Below are 18649 nucleotides of genomic sequence, written 5' to 3' on the forward strand. Positions count from 1 at the left end.
TGTTGGTCTGTCAGTATAGTGTGTTGGTCTGTCCTGTCAGTATAGTGTGTTGGTCTGTCAGTATAGTGTGTTGGTCTGTCAGTATAGTGTGTTGGTCTGTCCTGTCAGTATAGAGTGTTGGTCTGTCCTGTCAGTATAGTGTGTTGGTCTGGTCTGTCAGTATAGTGTGTTGGTCTGTCAGTATAGTGTGTTGTCCTGTCAGTATAGTGTGTTGGTCTGTCAGTATAGTGTGTTGGTCTGTCCTGTCAGTATAGTGTGTTGTTCTGTCCTGTCAGTATAGTGTGTTGGTCTGTCCTGTCAGTATAGTGTGTTGGTCTGTCAGTATAGTGTGTTGGTCTGTCCTGTCAATATAGTGTGTTGGTCTGTCAGTATAGTGTGTTGGTCTGTCCTGTCAGTATAGTGTGTTGGTCTGTCAGTATAGTGTGTTGGTCTGTCCTGTCAGTATAGGGTGTTGGTCTGTCAGTATAGTGTGTTGGTCTGTCAGTATAGTGTGTTGGTCTGTCAGTATAGTGTGTTGTCCTGTCAGTATAGTGTGTTGGTCTGTCAGTATAGTGTGTTGGTCTGTCCTGTCAGTATATTGTGTTGGTCTGTCAGTATAGTGTGTTGGTCTGTCCTGTCAGTGTAGTGTGTTGGTCTGTCCTGTCAGTATAGTGTGTTGGTCTGTCAGTATAGTGTGTTGGTCTGTCAGTATAGTGTGTTGGTCTGTCCTGTCAGTATAGTGTGTTGGTCTGTCCTGTCAGTATAGTGTGTTGGTCTGTCCTGTCAGTATAGTGTGTTGGTCTGTCAATATAGTGTGTTGTCCTGTCAGTATAGTGTGTTGGTCTGTCAGTATAGTGTGTTGGTCTGTCCTGTCAGTATAGTGTGTTGGTCTGTCAGTATAGTGTGTTGGTCTGTCAGTATAGTGTGTTGGTCTGTCCTGTCAGTATAGAGTGTTGGTCTGTCCTGTCAGTATAGTGTGTTGGTCTGGTCTGTCAGTATAGTGTGTTGGTCTGTCAGTATAGTGTGTTGTCCTGTCAGTATAGTGTGTTGGTCTGTCAGTATAGTGTGTTGGTCTGTCAGTATAGTGTGTTGGTCTGTCCTGTCAGTATAGTGTGTTAGTCTGTCCTGTCAGTATAGTGTGTTGGTATGTTCTGTCAGTATAGTGAGTCGGTCTGCCAATATAGTGTGTTGTCCTGTCAGTATAGTGTGTTGGTCTGTCAGTATAGTGTGTTGGTCTGTCCTGTCAGTATAGTGTGTTGGTCTGTCAATATAGTGTGTTGTCCTGTCAGTATAGTGTGTTGGTCTGTCAGTATAGTGTGTTGGTCTGTCCTGTCAGTATAGTGTGTTGGTCTGTCAGTATAGTGTGTTGGTCTGTCAGTATAGTGTGTTGGTCTGTCCTGTCAGTATAGTGTGTTGGTCTGTCCTGTCAGTATAGTGTGTTGGTCTGGTCTGTCAGTATAGTGTGTTGGTCTGTCAGTATAGTGTGTTGTCCTGTCAGTATAGTGTGTTGGTCTGTCAGTATAGTGTGTTGGTCTGTCCTGTCAGTATAGTGTGTTGTTCTGTCCTGTCAGTATAGTGTGTTGGTCTGTCCTGTCAGTATAGTGTGTTGGTCTGTCAGTATAGTGTGTTGGTCTGTCCTGTCAATATAGTGTGTTGGTCTGTCAGTATAGTGTGTTGGTCTGTCCTGTCAGTATAGTGTGTTGGTCTGTCAGTATAGTGTGTTGGTCTGTCCTGTCAGTATAGGGTGTTGGTCTGTCAGTATAGTGTGTTGGTCTGTCAGTATAGTGTGTTGGTCTGTCAGTATAGTGTGTTGTCCTGTCAGTATAGTGTGTTGGTCTGTCAGTATAGTGTGTTGGTCTGTCCTGTCAGTATATTGTGTTGGTCTGTCAGTATAGTGTGTTGGTCTGTCCTGTCAGTGTAGTGTGTTGGTCTGTCCTGTCAGTATAGTGTGTTGGTCTGTCAGTATAGTGTGTTGGTCTGTCAGTATAGTGTGTTGGTCTGTCCTGTCAGTATAGTGTGTTAGTCTGTCCTGTCAGTATAGTGTGTTGGTCTGTCCTGTCAGTATAGTGTGTTGGTCTGTCAATATAGTGTGTTGTCCTGTCAGTATAGTGTGTTGGTCTGTCAGTATAGTGTGTTGGTCTGTCCTGTCAGTATAGTGTGTTGGTCTGTCAGTATAGTGTGTTGGTCTGTCAGTATAGTGTGTTGGTCTGTCCTGTCAGTATAGAGTGTTGGTCTGTCCTGTCAGTATAGTGTGTTGGTCTGGTCTGTCAGTATAGTGTGTTGGTCTGTCAGTATAGTGTGTTGTCCTGTCAGTATAGTGTGTTGGTCTGTCAGTATAGTGTGTTGGTCTGTCAGTATAGTGTGTTGGTCTGTCCTGTCTGTATAGTGTGTTAGTCTGTCCTGTCAGTATAGTGTGTTGGTATGTTCTGTCAGTATAGTGAGTCGGTCTGCCAATATAGTGTGTTGTCCTGTCAGTATAGTGTGTTGGTCTGTCAGTATAGTGTGTTGGTCTGTCCTGTCAGTATAGTGTGTTGGTCTGTCAGTATAGTGTGTTGGTCTGTCAGTATAGTGTGTTGGTCTGTCCTGTCAGTATAGAGTGTTGGTCTGTCCTGTCAGTATAGTGTGTTGGTCTGGTCTGTCAGTATAGTGTGTTGGTCTGTCAGTATAGTGTGTTGTCCTGTCAGTATAGTGTGTTGGTCTGTCAGTATAGTGTGTTGGTCTGTCCTGTCAGTATAGTGTGTTGTTCTGTCCTGTCAGTATAGTGTGTTGGTCTGTCCTGTCAGTATAGTGTGTTGGTCTGTCAGTATAGTGTGTTGGTCTGTCCTGTCAATATAGTGTGTTGGTCTGTCAGTATAGTGTGTTGGTCTGTCCTGTCAGTATAGTGTGTTGGTCTGTCAGTATAGTGTGTTGGTCTGTCCTGTCAGTATAGGGTGTTGGTCTGTCAGTATAGTGTGTTGGTCTGTCAGTATAGTGTGTTGGTCTGTCAGTATAGTGTGTTGTCCTGTCAGTATAGTGTGTTGGTCTGTCAGTATAGTGTGTTGGTCTGTCCTGTCAGTATATTGTGTTGGTCTGTCAGTATAGTGTGTTGGTCTGTCCTGTCAGTGTAGTGTGTTGGTCTGTCCTGTCAGTATAGTGTGTTGGTCTGTCAGTATAGTGTGTTGGTCTGTCAGTATAGTGTGTTGGTCTGTCCTGTCAGTATAGTGTGTTAGTCTGTCCTGTCAGTATAGTGTGTTGGTCTGTCCTGTCAGTATAGTGTGTTGGTCTGTCAATATAGTGTGTTGTCCTGTCAGTATAGTGTGTTGGTCTGTCAGTATAGTGTGTTGGTCTGTCCTGTCAGTATAGTGTGTTGGTCTGTCAGTATAGTGTGTTGGTCTGTCAGTATAGTGTGTTGGTCTGTCCTGTCAGTATAGAGTGTTGGTCTGTCCTGTCAGTATAGTGTGTTGGTCTGGTCTGTCAGTATAGTGTGTTGGTCTGTCAGTATAGTGTGTTGTCCTGTCAGTATAGTGTGTTGGTCTGTCAGTATAGTGTGTTGGTCTGTCAGTATAGTGTGTTGGTCTGTCAGTATAGTGTGTTGGTCTGTCAGTATAGTGTGTTGGTCTGTCAGTATAGTGTGTTGGTCTGTCCTGTCAGTATAGTGTGTTGGTCTGGTCTGTCAGTATAGTGTGTTGGTCTGTCAGTATAGTGTGTTGGTCTGTCAGTATAGTGTGTTGGTCTGTCAGTATAGTGTGTTGGTCTGTCCTGTCAGTATAGTGTGTTGGTCTGTCCTGTCAGTATAGTGTGTTGGTCTGTCAGTATAGTGTGTTGGTCTGTCCTGTCAGTGTAGTGTGTTGGTCTGTCCTGTCAGTATAGTGTGTTGGTCTGTCCTGTCAGTATAGTGTGTTGGTCTGTCAGTATAGTGTGTTGGTCTGTCCTGTCAGTATAGTGTGTTGGTCTGTCAGTATAGTGTGTTGGTCTGTCCTGTCAGTATAGTGTGTTGGTCTGTCCTGTCAGTATAGTGTGTTGGTCTGTCAGTATAGTGTGTTGGTCTGTCAGTATAGTGTGTTGGTCTGTCCTGTCAGTATAGTGTGCTGGTCTTTCCTGTCAGTATAGTGTGTTGGTCTGTCAGTATAGTGTGTTGGTCTGTCAGTATAGTGTGTTGGTCTGTCAGTATTGTGTGTTGGTCTGTCCTGTCAGTATAGTGTGTTGGTCTGTCCTGTCAGTATAGTGTGTTGGTCTGTCAGTATAGTGTGTTGGTCTGTCAGTATAGTGTGTTGGTCTGTCAGTATAGTGTGTTGGTCTGTCCTGTCGTATAGTGTGTCGTCTGTCAGTATAGTGTGTTGGTCTGTCAGTATAGTGTGTTGGTCTGTCCTGTCAGTGTAGTGTGTTGGTCTGTCCTGTCAGTATAGTGTGTTGGTCTGTCCTGTCAGTATAGTGTGTTGGTCTGTCAGTATAGTGTGTTGGTCTGTCCTGTCAGTATAGTGTGTTGGTCTGTCAGTATAGTGTGTTGGTCTGTCAGTATAGTGTGTTGGTCTGTCAGTATAGTGTGTTGTCCTGTCAGTATAGTGTGTTGGTCTGTCAGTATAGTGTGTTGGTCTGTCCTGTCAGTATATTGTGTTGGTCTGTCAGTATAGTGTGTTGGTCTGTCCTGTCAGTGTAGTGTGTTGGTCTGTCCTGTCAGTATAGTGTGTTGGTCTGTCAGTATAGTGTGTTGGTCTGTCAGTATAGTGTGTTGGTCTGTCCTGTCAGTATAGTGTGTTAGTCTGTCCTGTCAGTATAGTGTGTTGGTCTGTCCTGTCAGTATAGTGTGTTGGTCTGTCAGTATAGTGTGTTGTCCTGTCAGTATAGTGTGTTGGTCTGTCAGTATAGTGTGTTGGTCTGTCCTGTCAGTATAGTGTGTTGGTCTGTCAGTATAGTGTGTTGGTCTGTCAGTATAGTGTGTTGGTCTGTCCTGTCAGTATAGAGTGTTGGTCTGTCCTGTCAGTATAGTGTGTTGGTCTGGTCTGTCAGTATAGTGTGTTGGTCTGTCAGTATAGTGTGTTGTCCTGTCAGTATAGTGTGTTGGTCTGTCAGTATAGTGTGTTGGTCTGTCAGTATAGTGTGTTGGTCTGTCAGTATAGTGTGTTGGTCTGTCAGTATAGTGTGTTGGTCTGTCAGTATAGTGTGTTGGTCTGTCCTGTCAGTATAGTGTGTTGGTCTGGTCTGTCAGTATAGTGTGTTGGTCTGTCAGTATAGTGTGTTGGTCTGTCAGTATAGTGTGTTGGTCTGTCAGTATAGTGTGTTGGTCTGTCCTGTCAGTATAGTGTGTTGGTCTGTCCTGTCAGTATAGTGTGTTGGTCTGTCAGTATAGTGTGTTGGTCTGTCCTGTCAGTGTAGTGTGTTGGTCTGTCCTGTCAGTATAGTGTGTTGGTCTGTCCTGTCAGTATAGTGTGTTGGTCTGTCAGTATAGTGTGTTGGTCTGTCCTGTCAGTATAGTGTGTTGGTCTGTCAGTATAGTGTGTTGGTCTGTCCTGTCAGTATAGTGTGTTGGTCTGTCCTGTCAGTATAGTGTGTTGGTCTGTCAGTATAGTGTGTTGGTCTGTCAGTATAGTGTGTTGGTCTGTCCTGTCAGTATAGTGTGCTGGTCTTTCCTGTCAGTATAGTGTGTTGGTCTGTCAGTATAGTGTGTTGGTCTGTCAGTATAGTGTGTTGGTCTGTCAGTATTGTGTGTTGGTCTGTCCTGTCAGTATAGTGTGTTGGTCTGTCCTGTCAGTATAGTGTGTTGGTCTGTCAGTATAGTGTGTTGGTCTGTCAGTATAGTTTGTTGGTCTGTCAGTATAGTGTGTTGGTCTGTCCTGTCAGTATAGTGTGTCAGTCTGTCAGTATAGTGTGTTGGTCTGTCAGTATAGTGTGTTGGTCTGTCCTGTCAGTATAGTGTGTTGGTCTGTCCTGTCAGTATAGTGTGTTGGTCTGTCCTCTCAGTATAGTGTGTTGGTCTGTCCTGTCAGTATAGTGTGTTGGTCTGTCCTGTCAGTATAGTGTGTTGGTCTGTCAGTATAGTGTGTTGGTCTGTCAGTATAGTGTGTTGGTCTGTCCTGTCAGTATAGTGTGCTGGTCTTTCCTGTCAGTATAGTGTGTTGGTCTGTCAGTATAGTGTGTTGGTCTGTCAGTATAGTGTGTTGGTCTGTCAGTATTGTGTGTTGGTCTGTCCTGTCAGTATAGTGTGTTGGTCTGTCCTGTCAGTATAGTGTGTTGGTCTGTCAGTATAGTGTGTTGGTCTGTCAGTATAGTTTGTTGGTCTGTCAGTATAGTGTGTTGGTCTGTCCTGTCAGTATAGTGTGTCAGTCTGTCAGTATAGTGTGTTGGTCTGTCAGTATAGTGTGTTGGTCTGTCCTGTCAGTATAGTGTGTTGGTCTGTCCTGTCAGTATAGTGTGTTGGTCTGTCCTGTCAGTATAGTGTGTTGGTCTGTCCTGTCAGTATAGTGTGTTGGTCTGTCCTGTCAGTATAGTGTGTTGGTCTGTCCTCTCAGTATAGTGTGTACGTACGTGTGAGAGACATTCTTACCCGTCTCCATCCAGGTGTATCACTGAGTCGCTCCATAGGGGTAGAACCAGCCCCACCAAGCACGAGCTGGAACACACACACACACACACACACACACACACACACACACACACACACACACACACACACACACACACACACACACACACACACACACACACACACACACACACACACACACACACACACACACACACACACACACACACACACACAATAAGTATGTGTTACTACACAACATCTAAACAGCACCATCTAAACAAACACCTGTCTGCAGGGCTACAGTCCATGCCCAGCACCATCTAAACACACACACCTGTCTGCAGGGCTACAGTCCATGCCCAGCACCATCTAAACACACACACCTGTCTGCAGGGCTACAGTCCATGCCCAGCACCAGGCTCTCCTCTGTGTCCTGACGGCCATTAGTGGAGATCACCACCATATAGTGAGTCCCCTGGTACGAGGTACTCTCCAACCTGACTGCCTAGAGGGAGGAGAGAGAGAGGAGGGAGAGAGGGAGGGAGGTAGAGAGAGAGAGAAAAGGGAGAGAGAAGAGGGAGAGAGAAGAGGCAGAGAGAGGAGGGAGAGAGGTAAAGGGAGAGGGAGGTAGAGGGAGGGAAAGGAGGGAAAGGAGAGGGAGGGAGGGAGGGAGGGAGGGAGGGAGGGAGGGAGGGAGGGAGGGAGGGAGGGAGGGAGGGAGGGAGGGAGGGAGGGAGGGAGGGAGGGAGGGAGGGAGGGAGGGAGGGAGGGAGGGTGGAGGGAGGATGGAGGGAGAGAGAGAGAGAGAGAGAGAGGGAGGGAGGAGAAAGGAGTTAGAGAGGGAGAGGGGGAGAGGGGGGAGGGATGAAGACCAGATATTGACTATTGAAGAGAACTAGGTATTTCTATTGATTGTGTGTGTGTGTGTGTATGTGCGTGACCTAACCAGTTTAATGTTGTCCTCTGGTCGGAGGAGAGTGAACATGGTCTGCAGGTGCTGCTGGATGTCACCTGGACACACACACACACACACACACACACACACACACACACACACACACACACACACACACACACACACACACACACACACACACACACACACACACACACACACACACACACACACACACACACACACACACACACACACAAATAGTTAACATTGCTGTGTGTACTCATAACAATAAGGATCCCCTGTTAGCATCCTTATGGCATTTAAAGTATAATTAGCATATCTGCTCAATAGTAAATGCTAATTTCCTCACGCTAATGTGTCATCACTGGCATGTTCCCATCTCCCCTTCAGCAGTTCTATCTCATTAAAAGCTGAACTAGGGAGATTCTACAGTTCTAACTCATTAATAGCTGAACTAGGGAGATTCTCCAGTTCTATCTCATTAAAAGCTGAACTAGGGAGATTCTCCAGTTCTAACTCATTAAAAGCTGAACTAGGGAGATTCTCCAGTTCTATCTCATTAAAAGCTGAACTAGGGAGATTCTCCAGTTCTATCTCATTAAAAGCTGAACTAGGGAGATTCTCCAGTTCTATCTCATTAATAGCTGAACTAGGGAGAGATTATCCAGTTCTATCTCATTAATAGCTGAACTAGGGAGATTCTCCAGTTCTATCTCATTAATAGCTGAACTAGGGAGATTCTACAGTTCTAACTCATTAATAGAAGAACTAGGGAGATTCTCCAGTTCTATCTCATTAAAAGCTGAACTAGGGAGATTCTCCAGTTCTAACTCATTAATAGCTGAACTAGGGAGATTCTACAGTTCTAACTCATTAATAGAAGAACTAGGGAGATTCTCCAGTTCTATCTCATTAAAAGCTGAACTAGGGAGATTCTCCAGTTCTATCTCATTAAAAGCTGAACTAGGGAGATTCTCCAGTTCTATCTCATTAAAAGCTGAACTAGGGAGATTCTCCAGTTCTAACTCATTAAAAGCTGAACTAGGGAGAGATTCTCCAGTTCTATCTCATTAATAGCTGAACTAGGGAGATTCTCCAGTTCTAACTCATTAAAAGCTGAACTAGGGAGAGATTATCCAGTTCTATCTCATTAATAGCTGAACTAGTGAGTTTCTCCTGGCCACTTTGCTTGCTCTTTGGGGTCTAGGGCAAGTAACTATACAATAGGACCGGGACGATGTCAGTATCGTGATACTCGTCAGTATCTCAGTATCGTGGCAAGGAAACAAGGATTTAACTTCATCAGGAAAACATCCCTAATGTTGAAAACAAACATCATTATGTTGTCATCAAGAGTCACATGTATTTATTTTCAAAGCTATAGCACACAATATGTTACACACAGCAAAGGAGTGATACTGGTATCGTCCCGGGCCTACAGTACAACACCTTGTGATAACTGCTAATGGCTAAAAGGGATTTATAAAATACATTTCATTGATTGAACATAAAGCTTCTGTGCTCCGTTTCCCATAATGCCCTATGATGCCTGTACTCTGTACTGTACCTGCATGTTTGCTGCGGAGGTGAGAGAAGCGGGAGGTAGAGCTAGGGGAGGAGCCATTTCCCGGGGCAGGAAGAGGGCGGCGCCTTTTACTGTCAGGAAGCTCTCACTGATACTGGAGAGAGGAAGGGAGAGGGGGAGAGAGAGAGGACAGGGTTTTGGTTAGCGGGCAATTGCCGGCTTTTGGAATAATAAAAAAAAAACTCATCATGCTTATTTAACCAACAGAACTATCACACACGCACTGCATTCAGAGCCTATTTTGAGCGGGATTTCTTCTGCAGCTCCTCAGCCCCTTGCTGCTGGAGTAAAACGTGACTTTTTATAAAGCCCGTTCATTGCCCAACAATTCTAAATGCGCAATCGGGTGTTAGAAATAGTTTAGGTGCACAGTTAAAAAATAGATACTATTTTTTATTTCTCCCATTCGCCATTTAAGTTATCAGAGCACATCACCCACCACTTTACAATATGAGCTGGAGGCAGTATGCATTTTGAAAACATACTTCATTGTTTGAAACCTGAAATGTTTTATTTCATATGTGGCTTACCTTGCTTCACAGTAGCCTGCAAGCAAAATCCCACCATGGAAACATGAAGGCAATTCTTTCTAATTACATAATATATAAATAATTATTAAATATATAATGATTTATGTCAAAAACACAGAACAACTTTGTCAATATGACTTGATCATGATCAATGTCACTCCTAGTTCAACTTGTTCAATGGTCACACCTTGTACAGTGCCTTCAGAAAGTATTCACACAGCTTGATTTATTCCACATTTTGTTGTGTTACACCCTGAATTCAAAATGGATTAAATAGATTTTATTTCTCTCACCCACCTCTCTCTCACACATACACAACCCCATAATGACAAAGTAAAAACATGTTTTTAGAAACTATTTAAAGAATATATATTTCTGGGTGTCTCTAAGAACATTCCACACCTGGATTGTGAAACATTTACCCATGATTCTTTTCAAAATTCTTCAAGCTCTGTGAAGTTGGTTGTTGATCTTTGTGAGGAACCACCATTTTCAGCTCTTGCCATAAATTTACGTCAAATCTGTAACTCGGCCACTCAGGAACATTCACTGTCTTCTTGGTAAACAACTCCAGTGTAGATTTGGCCTTGTGTTTTAGGTTATTGTCCTGCTGAAAGGTGAATTCCCAGTCTTCCCTGAGGCTCAGTTGGTAGAGCATGGTGTTTGCAACGCCAGCATGGTGTGTGCAACGCCAGGGTTGTGGGTTAGATTCCCACGGGGGGCCAGTACAAAAAATAAATACATGTATGAAATGTATGCATTCACTACTGTAAGTCGCTCTAGATAAGAGCGTCTGCTAAATGACTAAAATGTCAAATGTAATTCATCTCAGTGTATGGTGGAAAGCAGACTGAACCAGGTTTTCCTCTAGGATTTTGTCTGTGCTTAGCTTCTTTACGTTTCTTTTTTATCCTGAAAAACATCACAGTCCTTAACAATTACAAGCATACCCATAACATGATGCAGCCCCTACTATGCTTGAAAATATGGAGAATGGTACCCAGTAATGTGTTTTATTGGATTTGCCCAAACATAACACTTTGTTTTCAGGACAAAAAGTGAATTGCTTTGCCTCATTCTTTGCAATATTACTTTAATGCCATGTTGCAAAGAGGATGCATGTTTTGGAATATTTTTATTCCTTACAGGCTTCCTTCTTTTCACTCTGTCAAATATGTTAGTATTGTGGAGTAACTACAATGTTCTTGATCCATCCTCAGTTCACATATCACAGCAATTAAACTCATTGGCCTCATGGTGAAATCCCTGAGCGGTTTCCTTCCTCTCCAGCAACTGAGTTAGGAAGGACACCTGTATCTTTGTAGTGACTGGGTGTATTGATCCACCATCTAAAGTGTAATTAATAACTTCACTATGCTCAAAGGGATATTCAATGTCTGCTTTTTTTTTACCCATCTACCAATAGGAGGCATTGGAAAACCTCCCTGGTCTTTGTGGTTGAATCTGTAGTTGAAATGCACTGATCGACTGAGGGACCTTAGAGATAATTGTGTGTTTGGGGTACAGAGATGAGGAAGTCATTCAAAAATCATGTTAAACACTATTATTACACAGAGGGAGTCCCCATCTAAGTTATTATGTGACTTGTTAAGCCCATTTTTACTCCTGGACTTTAGATTTACCATATCAAAAGGAGTTGAACACTTTTTGACTCAAGACATCTCAGCTAATTATTGATTTTTAAAAATCTCAAAAAACATCATTCCGCTTTCACATTTTGGGTTATTGTGTGTAGGCCAGTGACAACAAATGTTCATTTAAATTTAGGCTGTAACAACAAAATTGTGGAAAAAGTCAAGGGGTGTGAATACTTTCTGAAGGCAGTGTATTTAAGACCCATGTATTGTTAATTACCCATTCTGACACTGACTGTAACTCCTTGCTAAGAGTCTCAGTGAGCTCACTGGCTGTAGGTGCTGATGTGTAGAGTGTGGAATCATCAGAATACATTTTAGCTTCTTGTAAGTCAAGTGGCAAATCATTAGTAAAAATAGAGAAGAGCAATGGCCCAAGGCAACTGCCCTGAGGGACACCACACTGTACATACAGTTGAAGTTGGAAGTTTACATACACTTTAGCCAAATACATTTAAACTCAGTTTTTCACAATTCCTGACATTTAATCCTAGTAAAAATGATCTTTCTTACGTCAGTTAGGATCACCACATTATTTTAAGAATGTGAAATGTAAGAATAATAGTAGAGAGAATGATTTATTTCAGCTTTCATTTATTTCATCACATTCCCAGTGGGTCAGAAATTTACATACACTCAATTAGTATTTGGTAGCATTGCCTTTAAATTGTTTAACGTTTTCGGGTAGCCTTTCACAAGCTTCCCACAATAAGTTGCGTGAATTTTGGCCCATTCCTCCTGACAGAGCTGGTGTAACTGAGTCAGGTTTGTAGGCCTCCTTGCTCACACACGCTTTACCAGTTCTGCCCACAAATTTTCTATAGGATTGAGGTCAGGGCTTTGTGATGGCCATTCTAATACCTTGACTTTGTTGTCCTTAAATCATAACTTTGGAAGTATGCTTGGGGTCATTGTCCATTTGGAAGACCCATTTGCGACCAAGACCCATTTGCGACCGGTGAAATCGCAGAGCGCGAAATTCAAACTACAGTATTATAAATATTTTACTTTCATAAAATCACAAGTGTAATGCATCAAAATAAACCTTAACTTCTTATTAATCCAGCCGCTGTGTCAGATTTCAAAGGCTTTACGGCAAAACGAAACCATGCGATTATCTGAGGACAGTGCCCCGCATACAAACACATGAAAAACATATTTCAACCAGGCAGGTGCGACACAAAAGTCAGAAATAGCGATATAAAAAATGCCTTACCTTTGATGATCTTCTTCTGTTGGCACTCCAAAAGGTCCCAGTTACATCACAAATGGTCTTTTTGTTCGATAATGTCCTTCTTTATATCCATAAAAACTCAGTTTAGTTGGCGCTTCAGTCAATAATCCACCCAGTTTCCCTTCATCAAAATGCATACAAAATGAATCCCAAACGTTACTAATAAACTTTTCCAAACAAGTCAAACAACGTTTATAATCAAACCTTAGGTACCCTCACACATAAATAAACGATAAAATTTAAGACGGAGAATCGGTATTGTCTTTACCGAAGAAAAATACCAAAGAACGCGCTCTCTTCCACGTGCTTGGAAACACTACTTGCCAAAATGGGAGCCACCTAGAAAAACTACAATTTCTGGCTCATTTTTCCAAAAACCAGCCTGAAACTCTTTCTAAAGACTGTTGACATCTAGTGGAAGCTCTAGGAACTGCAATCTGGGAGGACTTGGCCTTATAATAAAAGTGATAGCCATTGCAAATAGTGGTAGGCTGAATTCTTTTTTTGGGTGATGGTTTGTCCTTGGGGTTTCGCCTGCCACATCAGTTCTACTATACTCACAGACATAATTTTAACAGTTTTAGAAACTTTAGAGTGCTTTCTATCCAAATCTACCAACTATATGCATATCCTAGCTTCTGGGCCTGAGTAACAGGCCAGAGCCAGAACAACCTTGTCGACTGCTGTTGAATAATTAAAATCAGATACATTCCCACCTTTTTTTTTTAAAATAACGATTTATTTATTTACAAGCAATCTGCCTTGTAAAAAAGAAAAGTCCACACATCAAACGATTTCTTTACTCTAGTGCCATAGCGCTCTCCACCGTGTGCAGATAACTGCTGGAGCATAAAAAGGACAGTTGGAAAGAGGAGGAGATGCAGAACGTTTAATAGAAAGACTAAGTTAACAAAACAATTACATATAATCATTAGTGAACACTCCCATAGCTAGCGCTGAAAATTACTGTCACAGCCCTGTATACAACCTTATGTTATACTAGGGACATGTTGTTTCCATAGCTAGGGCTGACAATTACTGTCACAGCCCTGTATACAACCTTATGTTATACTAGGGACATGTTGTTTCCATAGCTAGGGCTGACAATTACTGTCACAGCCCTGTATACAACCTTATGTTATACTAGGGACATGTTGTTTCCATAGCTAGGGCTGACAATTACTGTCACAGCCCTGTATACAACCTTATGTTATACTAGGGACATGGTGTTTCCATAGCTAGGGCTGACAATGAGGATTTGTGAAGAGCAGACTCAACAACCTCTGCATCATCAAAACAGTTGCTTTGTGAGGTGTCAAAATAAACACACAAATGTTGTGTGTTTTTGCTACTATAAGTAGCATTAGCTAGTGCTAGTCGGCTGTGCTTGCTACTATAAGTAGCATTAGCTAGTGCTAGTCGGCTGTGCTTGCTACTATAAGTAGCATTAGCTAGTGCTAGTCGGCTGTGCTGGCGCCAACACGTCTTTTCATCCTATAGCTTGTTCCCCATCTTCTCCTTAAATAATGAGCCAATATGTTTTCAGCACTTTTATTTCCATTACTGATCAAAAATAATTGATCATGCTCTCTCTTGTTTCTCTGCAGCAGACATATAGTGAGCAATAGGTTTGGAACGTCAAATCGCAAAATCGAATCGCAATACATATAGAATTATGAGAACTTCAATACAGATCGTATCAGCACCTAAGTATCGTGATACTATCGTATGGTAAGGAAATTCCAAGCCCTACACACACACACACACACACACACACACACACACACACACACACACACACACACACACACACGCAGTGTTATGTGAGAGCTGTTCAGTTGGGAGTCTGTGGTGAACAGAGACAGGACAAACCTGATCTACAACAACTCCACAGCTCAGACACTCACTGCCCTCGGCAACAAAAAGAAGAATACTGCATTGAGACGCCACAATCGCACTGGACAGAACTCTCACACAGGAGTTCATTACGACGTCTCACTGCCGATGGAGTTCTTTATGTCACAATGCGGGTTGCAAAATAACCAAAACTTTAAATAAATTCACTGGATTTCCAGAAATCCTGGTTACAGGTTTCCGTATTTCCTGCTTATTACCTCTTGATTCCGGGAATCCTCCAAATGGGATTTTGTGAAAACCCTAGTCACAGGTGCTGTTCGTGTTGTCACTGCGACACAGGACATTTCTCTGATGCCACAATAGCACAGGTGAGAAAATCACAGACTGAGAAATCAGTCAGAGTGACATTTGCAGTGTTACAAACAAAGGTGATGATGTCACACGGGGCGTGTCTGTCTTACCTCCTAGGCTGAGAGCGCCGGTCCTCCTCCCCACTGCCGGACTCCTGAGGAGAGAAACACGCAGCCAGTTAAGCCAACACGCAGCCAGTTAAGCCAACACGCAGCCTGTTAAGCCAACACGCAGCCTGTTAAGCCAACACGCAGCCTGTTAAGCCAACACATAGTATCAGTGTCGTCAGCTAGTCTAGCGAATGACCAACTCTCTCACACCCTGAAACACACACTAAACAGAGAATGACTACAACAGGCTGCACTCTAACTACCCCTATTAGAGCAGAGAGACAGGCTGCAGTCTAACTACCCCTATTAGAGCAGAGAGACAGGATGCAGTCTAACTACCCCAATTAGAGCAGAGAGACAGGCTGCTGTCTAACTACCCCTATTAGAGCAGAGAGACAGGCTGCAGTCTAACTACCCCAATTAGAGCAGAGAGACAGGCTGCTGTCTAACTACCCCTATTAGAGCAGAGAGACAGGCTGCAGTCTAACTACCCCTATTAGAGCAGAGAGAGAGGCTGCAGTCTAACTACCCCTATTAGAGCAGAGAGACAGGCTGCAGTCTAACTACCCCTATTAGAGCAGAGAGACAGGCTGCAGTCTAACTACCCCTATTAGAGCAGAGAGACAGGCTGCAGTCTAACTACCCCTATTAGAGCAGAGAGACAGGCTGCAGTCTAACTACCCCTATTAGAGCAGAGAGACAGGCTGCAGTCTAACTACCCCTATTAGAGCAGAGACAGGCTGCAGTCTAACTACCCCTTTTAGAGCAGAGACAGACTACAGCCTAACTACTCCTATTAGAGAAGAGATCGAGAGACAAGCCGTTCAGACTGGATTTAATTTCTCTCTCTAGGAAAATGGCCTCAGTCTGTTTATAAAGGCGCGGTCCGAGAGAGATGACAACCAAAACACACAGAGACACACCCACCACTACTTCCTTCAGTGGGTTTCTGACAAGACAATAAGATCCTCTGGGTCCAATTTTAGTGTTCTTCCTGACTGTCACTGACCTGGTACACATCTAAGCTGATCTCCATAGTACCAACACAGCTATAAACAAGTTAAATCTACCGGCATAAAAAAATACATTAAATAAATAGCACATAAAAAAAAGAGAACCATTCATGTTTAGACTGACTGAAAGAAATTATGACCAGAGCCTTCAAAACAGAACTTCATGAAGAGTAGGGAGAAGTTGTGTTGTCAGGGTTACTATTGTGTTCACAGACAGCCAATTCAAATGCAGTGTGTGTTGGCCAGTGTGGTCAGATACCTAGGAAGTGGCCAGGCTGTTGTGTTTGTCTGGACAGGAAGTGAGAGGAGCAGCATAGATTCCCTGCTCGGGACATTTACATATATGCAAAACACTGAGGGTTTGTTTTACAGCGTGTGTGTGTGTGTGTGTGTCAGTCATAATGTGTGTATGTATGTTGTAAGGCATCTGTAGGATAGGACAGGTAGGAAAACAGAGCATGCAGCAGAGAGATGAGGTGAATCCCCCTCAGCCAGAGAGATGAGGTGAATCCCCCACCACCAGAGAGATGAGGTAAATCCCCCACCACCCTCAGCCAGAGAGATGAGGTGAATCCCCCTCATCCAGAGAGATGAGGTGAATCCCCCACCACCCTCAACCAGAGAGATGAGGTGAATCCCCCACCACCCTCAACCAGAGAGATGAGGTGAATCCCCCACCACCCTCAACCAGAGAGATGAGGTGAATCCCCACCACCAGTCAGAGATGAAGTGAATCCCCACCGCCCTCAACCAGAGAGATGAGGTGAATCCCCACCACCAGAGAGATGAGGTGAATCCCCCACCACCAGAGAGATGAGGTGAATCCCCCACCACCATCAGCCAGAGAGATGAGGTGAATCCCCCACCACCCTCAGCCAGAGAGATGAAGAGAATCCCCCCACCCTCAGCCAGAGAGATGAGGTGAATCCCCCCACCACCCTGAGCCAGAGAGATGAGGTGAATCCCCACCACCCTCAGCCAGAGAGATGAGGTGAATCCCCACCACCCTCAACCAGAGAGATGAGGTGAATCCCCACCACCCTCAACCAGAGAGATGAGGTGAATCCCCACCACCAGAGAGATGAGGTGAATCCCCCACCACCCTCAACCAGAGAGATGAGGTGAATCCCCCACCACCCTCAACCAGAGAGATGAGGTGAATCCCCCCACCACCAGAGAGATGAGGTGAATCCCCACCACCCTCAGCCAGAGAGATGAAGTGAATCCCCCTCAACCAGAGAGATGAGGTGAATCCCCCACCACCAGAGAGATGAGGTGAATCCCCCACCACCAGAGAGATGAGGTGAATCCCCCACCACCCTCAGCCAGAGAGATGAGGTGAATCCCCCTCAGCCAGAGAGATGAGGTGAATCCCCCACCACCAGAGAGATGAGGTGAATCCCCCACCACCAGAGAGATGAGGTGAATCCCCCACCACCCTTAACCAGAGAGATGAGGTGAATCCCCCTCAGCCAGAGAGATGAGGTGAATCCCCCACCACCAGAGAGATGAGGTGAATCCCCCACCACCCTCAGCCAGAGAGATGAGGTGAATCCCCCACCACCAGAGAGATGAGGTGAATCCCCCACCACCAGAGAGATGAGGTGAATCCCCCACCACCCTCAGCCAGAGAGATGAGGTGAATCCCCCACCACCAGAGAGATGAGGTGAATCCCCCACCACCATCAACCAGAGAGATGAGGTGAATCCCCCACCACCAGAGAGATGAGGTGAATCCCCCACCACCATCAACCAGAGAGATGAGGTGAATCCCCCACCACCAGAGAGATGAGGTGAATCCCCCACCACCATCAACCAGAGAGATGAGGTGAATCCCCCACCACCCTCAGCCAGAGAGATGAGGTGAATCCCCCACCACCCTCAGCCAGAGAGATGAGGTGAATCCCCCTCAGCCAGAGAGATGAGGTGAATCCCCCACCGCCAGAGAGATGGACCACTTAGCCCATCAGTCAGAGAAGAAAGGCTGTAGTGATCTACTGAGTGCTGGATTCCCTTGACTCCATGGACTCTTACAGCAGCAGTGTGTGGCTCTCAAAGGCCCTCGTTGTTATGGCAACACAGCAGTGGAGCTGGCCAGGTTCACCACAGGCTTCCAGAGAGAGAGAGAGAGAGAGAGAGAGAGAGAGAGAGAGAGAGAGAGAGACACCCAGCGGGCATCTTTATAGACATCTCACAGTCAGAATGTCACAAACACACACACATCGAGTCATGGGACACAGTGTGTGTGTGGGGGGGGTGCAAGATCCACACATTCTGGCGAGGAAAGTTCTCCCCCCTGACCTCTAACTCAGCACTGTCGTTGACTCCAAACTGGCTCAACTGGTCACGAGACAGTTCAAGGATAAGCACTGACAACAACGAGAAACATGGTGGTGGTTATTAGGTTGAGGGGGTGAGGGTAGCAGTGTGTATGAGTGGGTGAGGGTAGATGTGTGTATGAGTGGGTGAGTGTAAACTCAGCAACAAAAATAAACGTTACTCTAAGTTAATATTTCTAAAGACACTTTTTACATTTTATACTTTTAAAACCTTTTAAGTGTTTTGTTTTTGGGGACCACGTTGTCGGTGCTGCTTTTAACATGCCGTGTTCGGCTGGATTTTTTTGCCGGACCCCGGACCCATTAGCATGCTAGCTCCGATTAGCTAGGTTAGCTGGCTGTAACCGGCAAAGCTTGTCTCACGTCGCGGTTGGCTCTTGTAGCCGGGACCTCCATTTCTGACCTGGGCATGTCAGACTCATCTGGGGTAAGTGTGTGTGTCAGAGCTGTGTGTAAGTTGACTATGCAAATAATTTGGAATTTTTAATGCATTAATGTTTCTTATAAAAAGAAGAAGCGATGCAGTCAGTCTCGACCTCAACTCAACTCTGCCAAGAGAGACTGGCATGCATAGT

At 44.5% G+C, this 18649-nt stretch overlaps 1 protein-coding gene across 1 annotated transcript in view; it reads right to left on the minus strand.

Moving 5' to 3' along the window:
* The window catches only part of LOC106603982 (protein phosphatase Slingshot homolog 2), a 65444-nt gene that overhangs the window by 32419 nt on the left and 14376 nt on the right, over window positions 1-18649 (minus strand). Inside the window, 6 exon segments of the mRNA XM_045713871.1 lie at window positions 6500-6565; window positions 6865-6986; window positions 7428-7492; window positions 8968-9030; window positions 9033-9079; window positions 14723-14766. Coding sequence (XP_045569827.1) covers window positions 6500-6565; window positions 6865-6986; window positions 7428-7492; window positions 8968-9030; window positions 9033-9079; window positions 14723-14766 — 407 coding nt within the window.

This window comes from Salmo salar, unplaced genomic scaffold, assembly GCF_905237065.1.
Source record: "Salmo salar unplaced genomic scaffold, Ssal_v3.1, whole genome shotgun sequence".
NCBI lineage: Eukaryota > Metazoa > Chordata > Actinopteri > Salmoniformes > Salmonidae > Salmo > Salmo salar.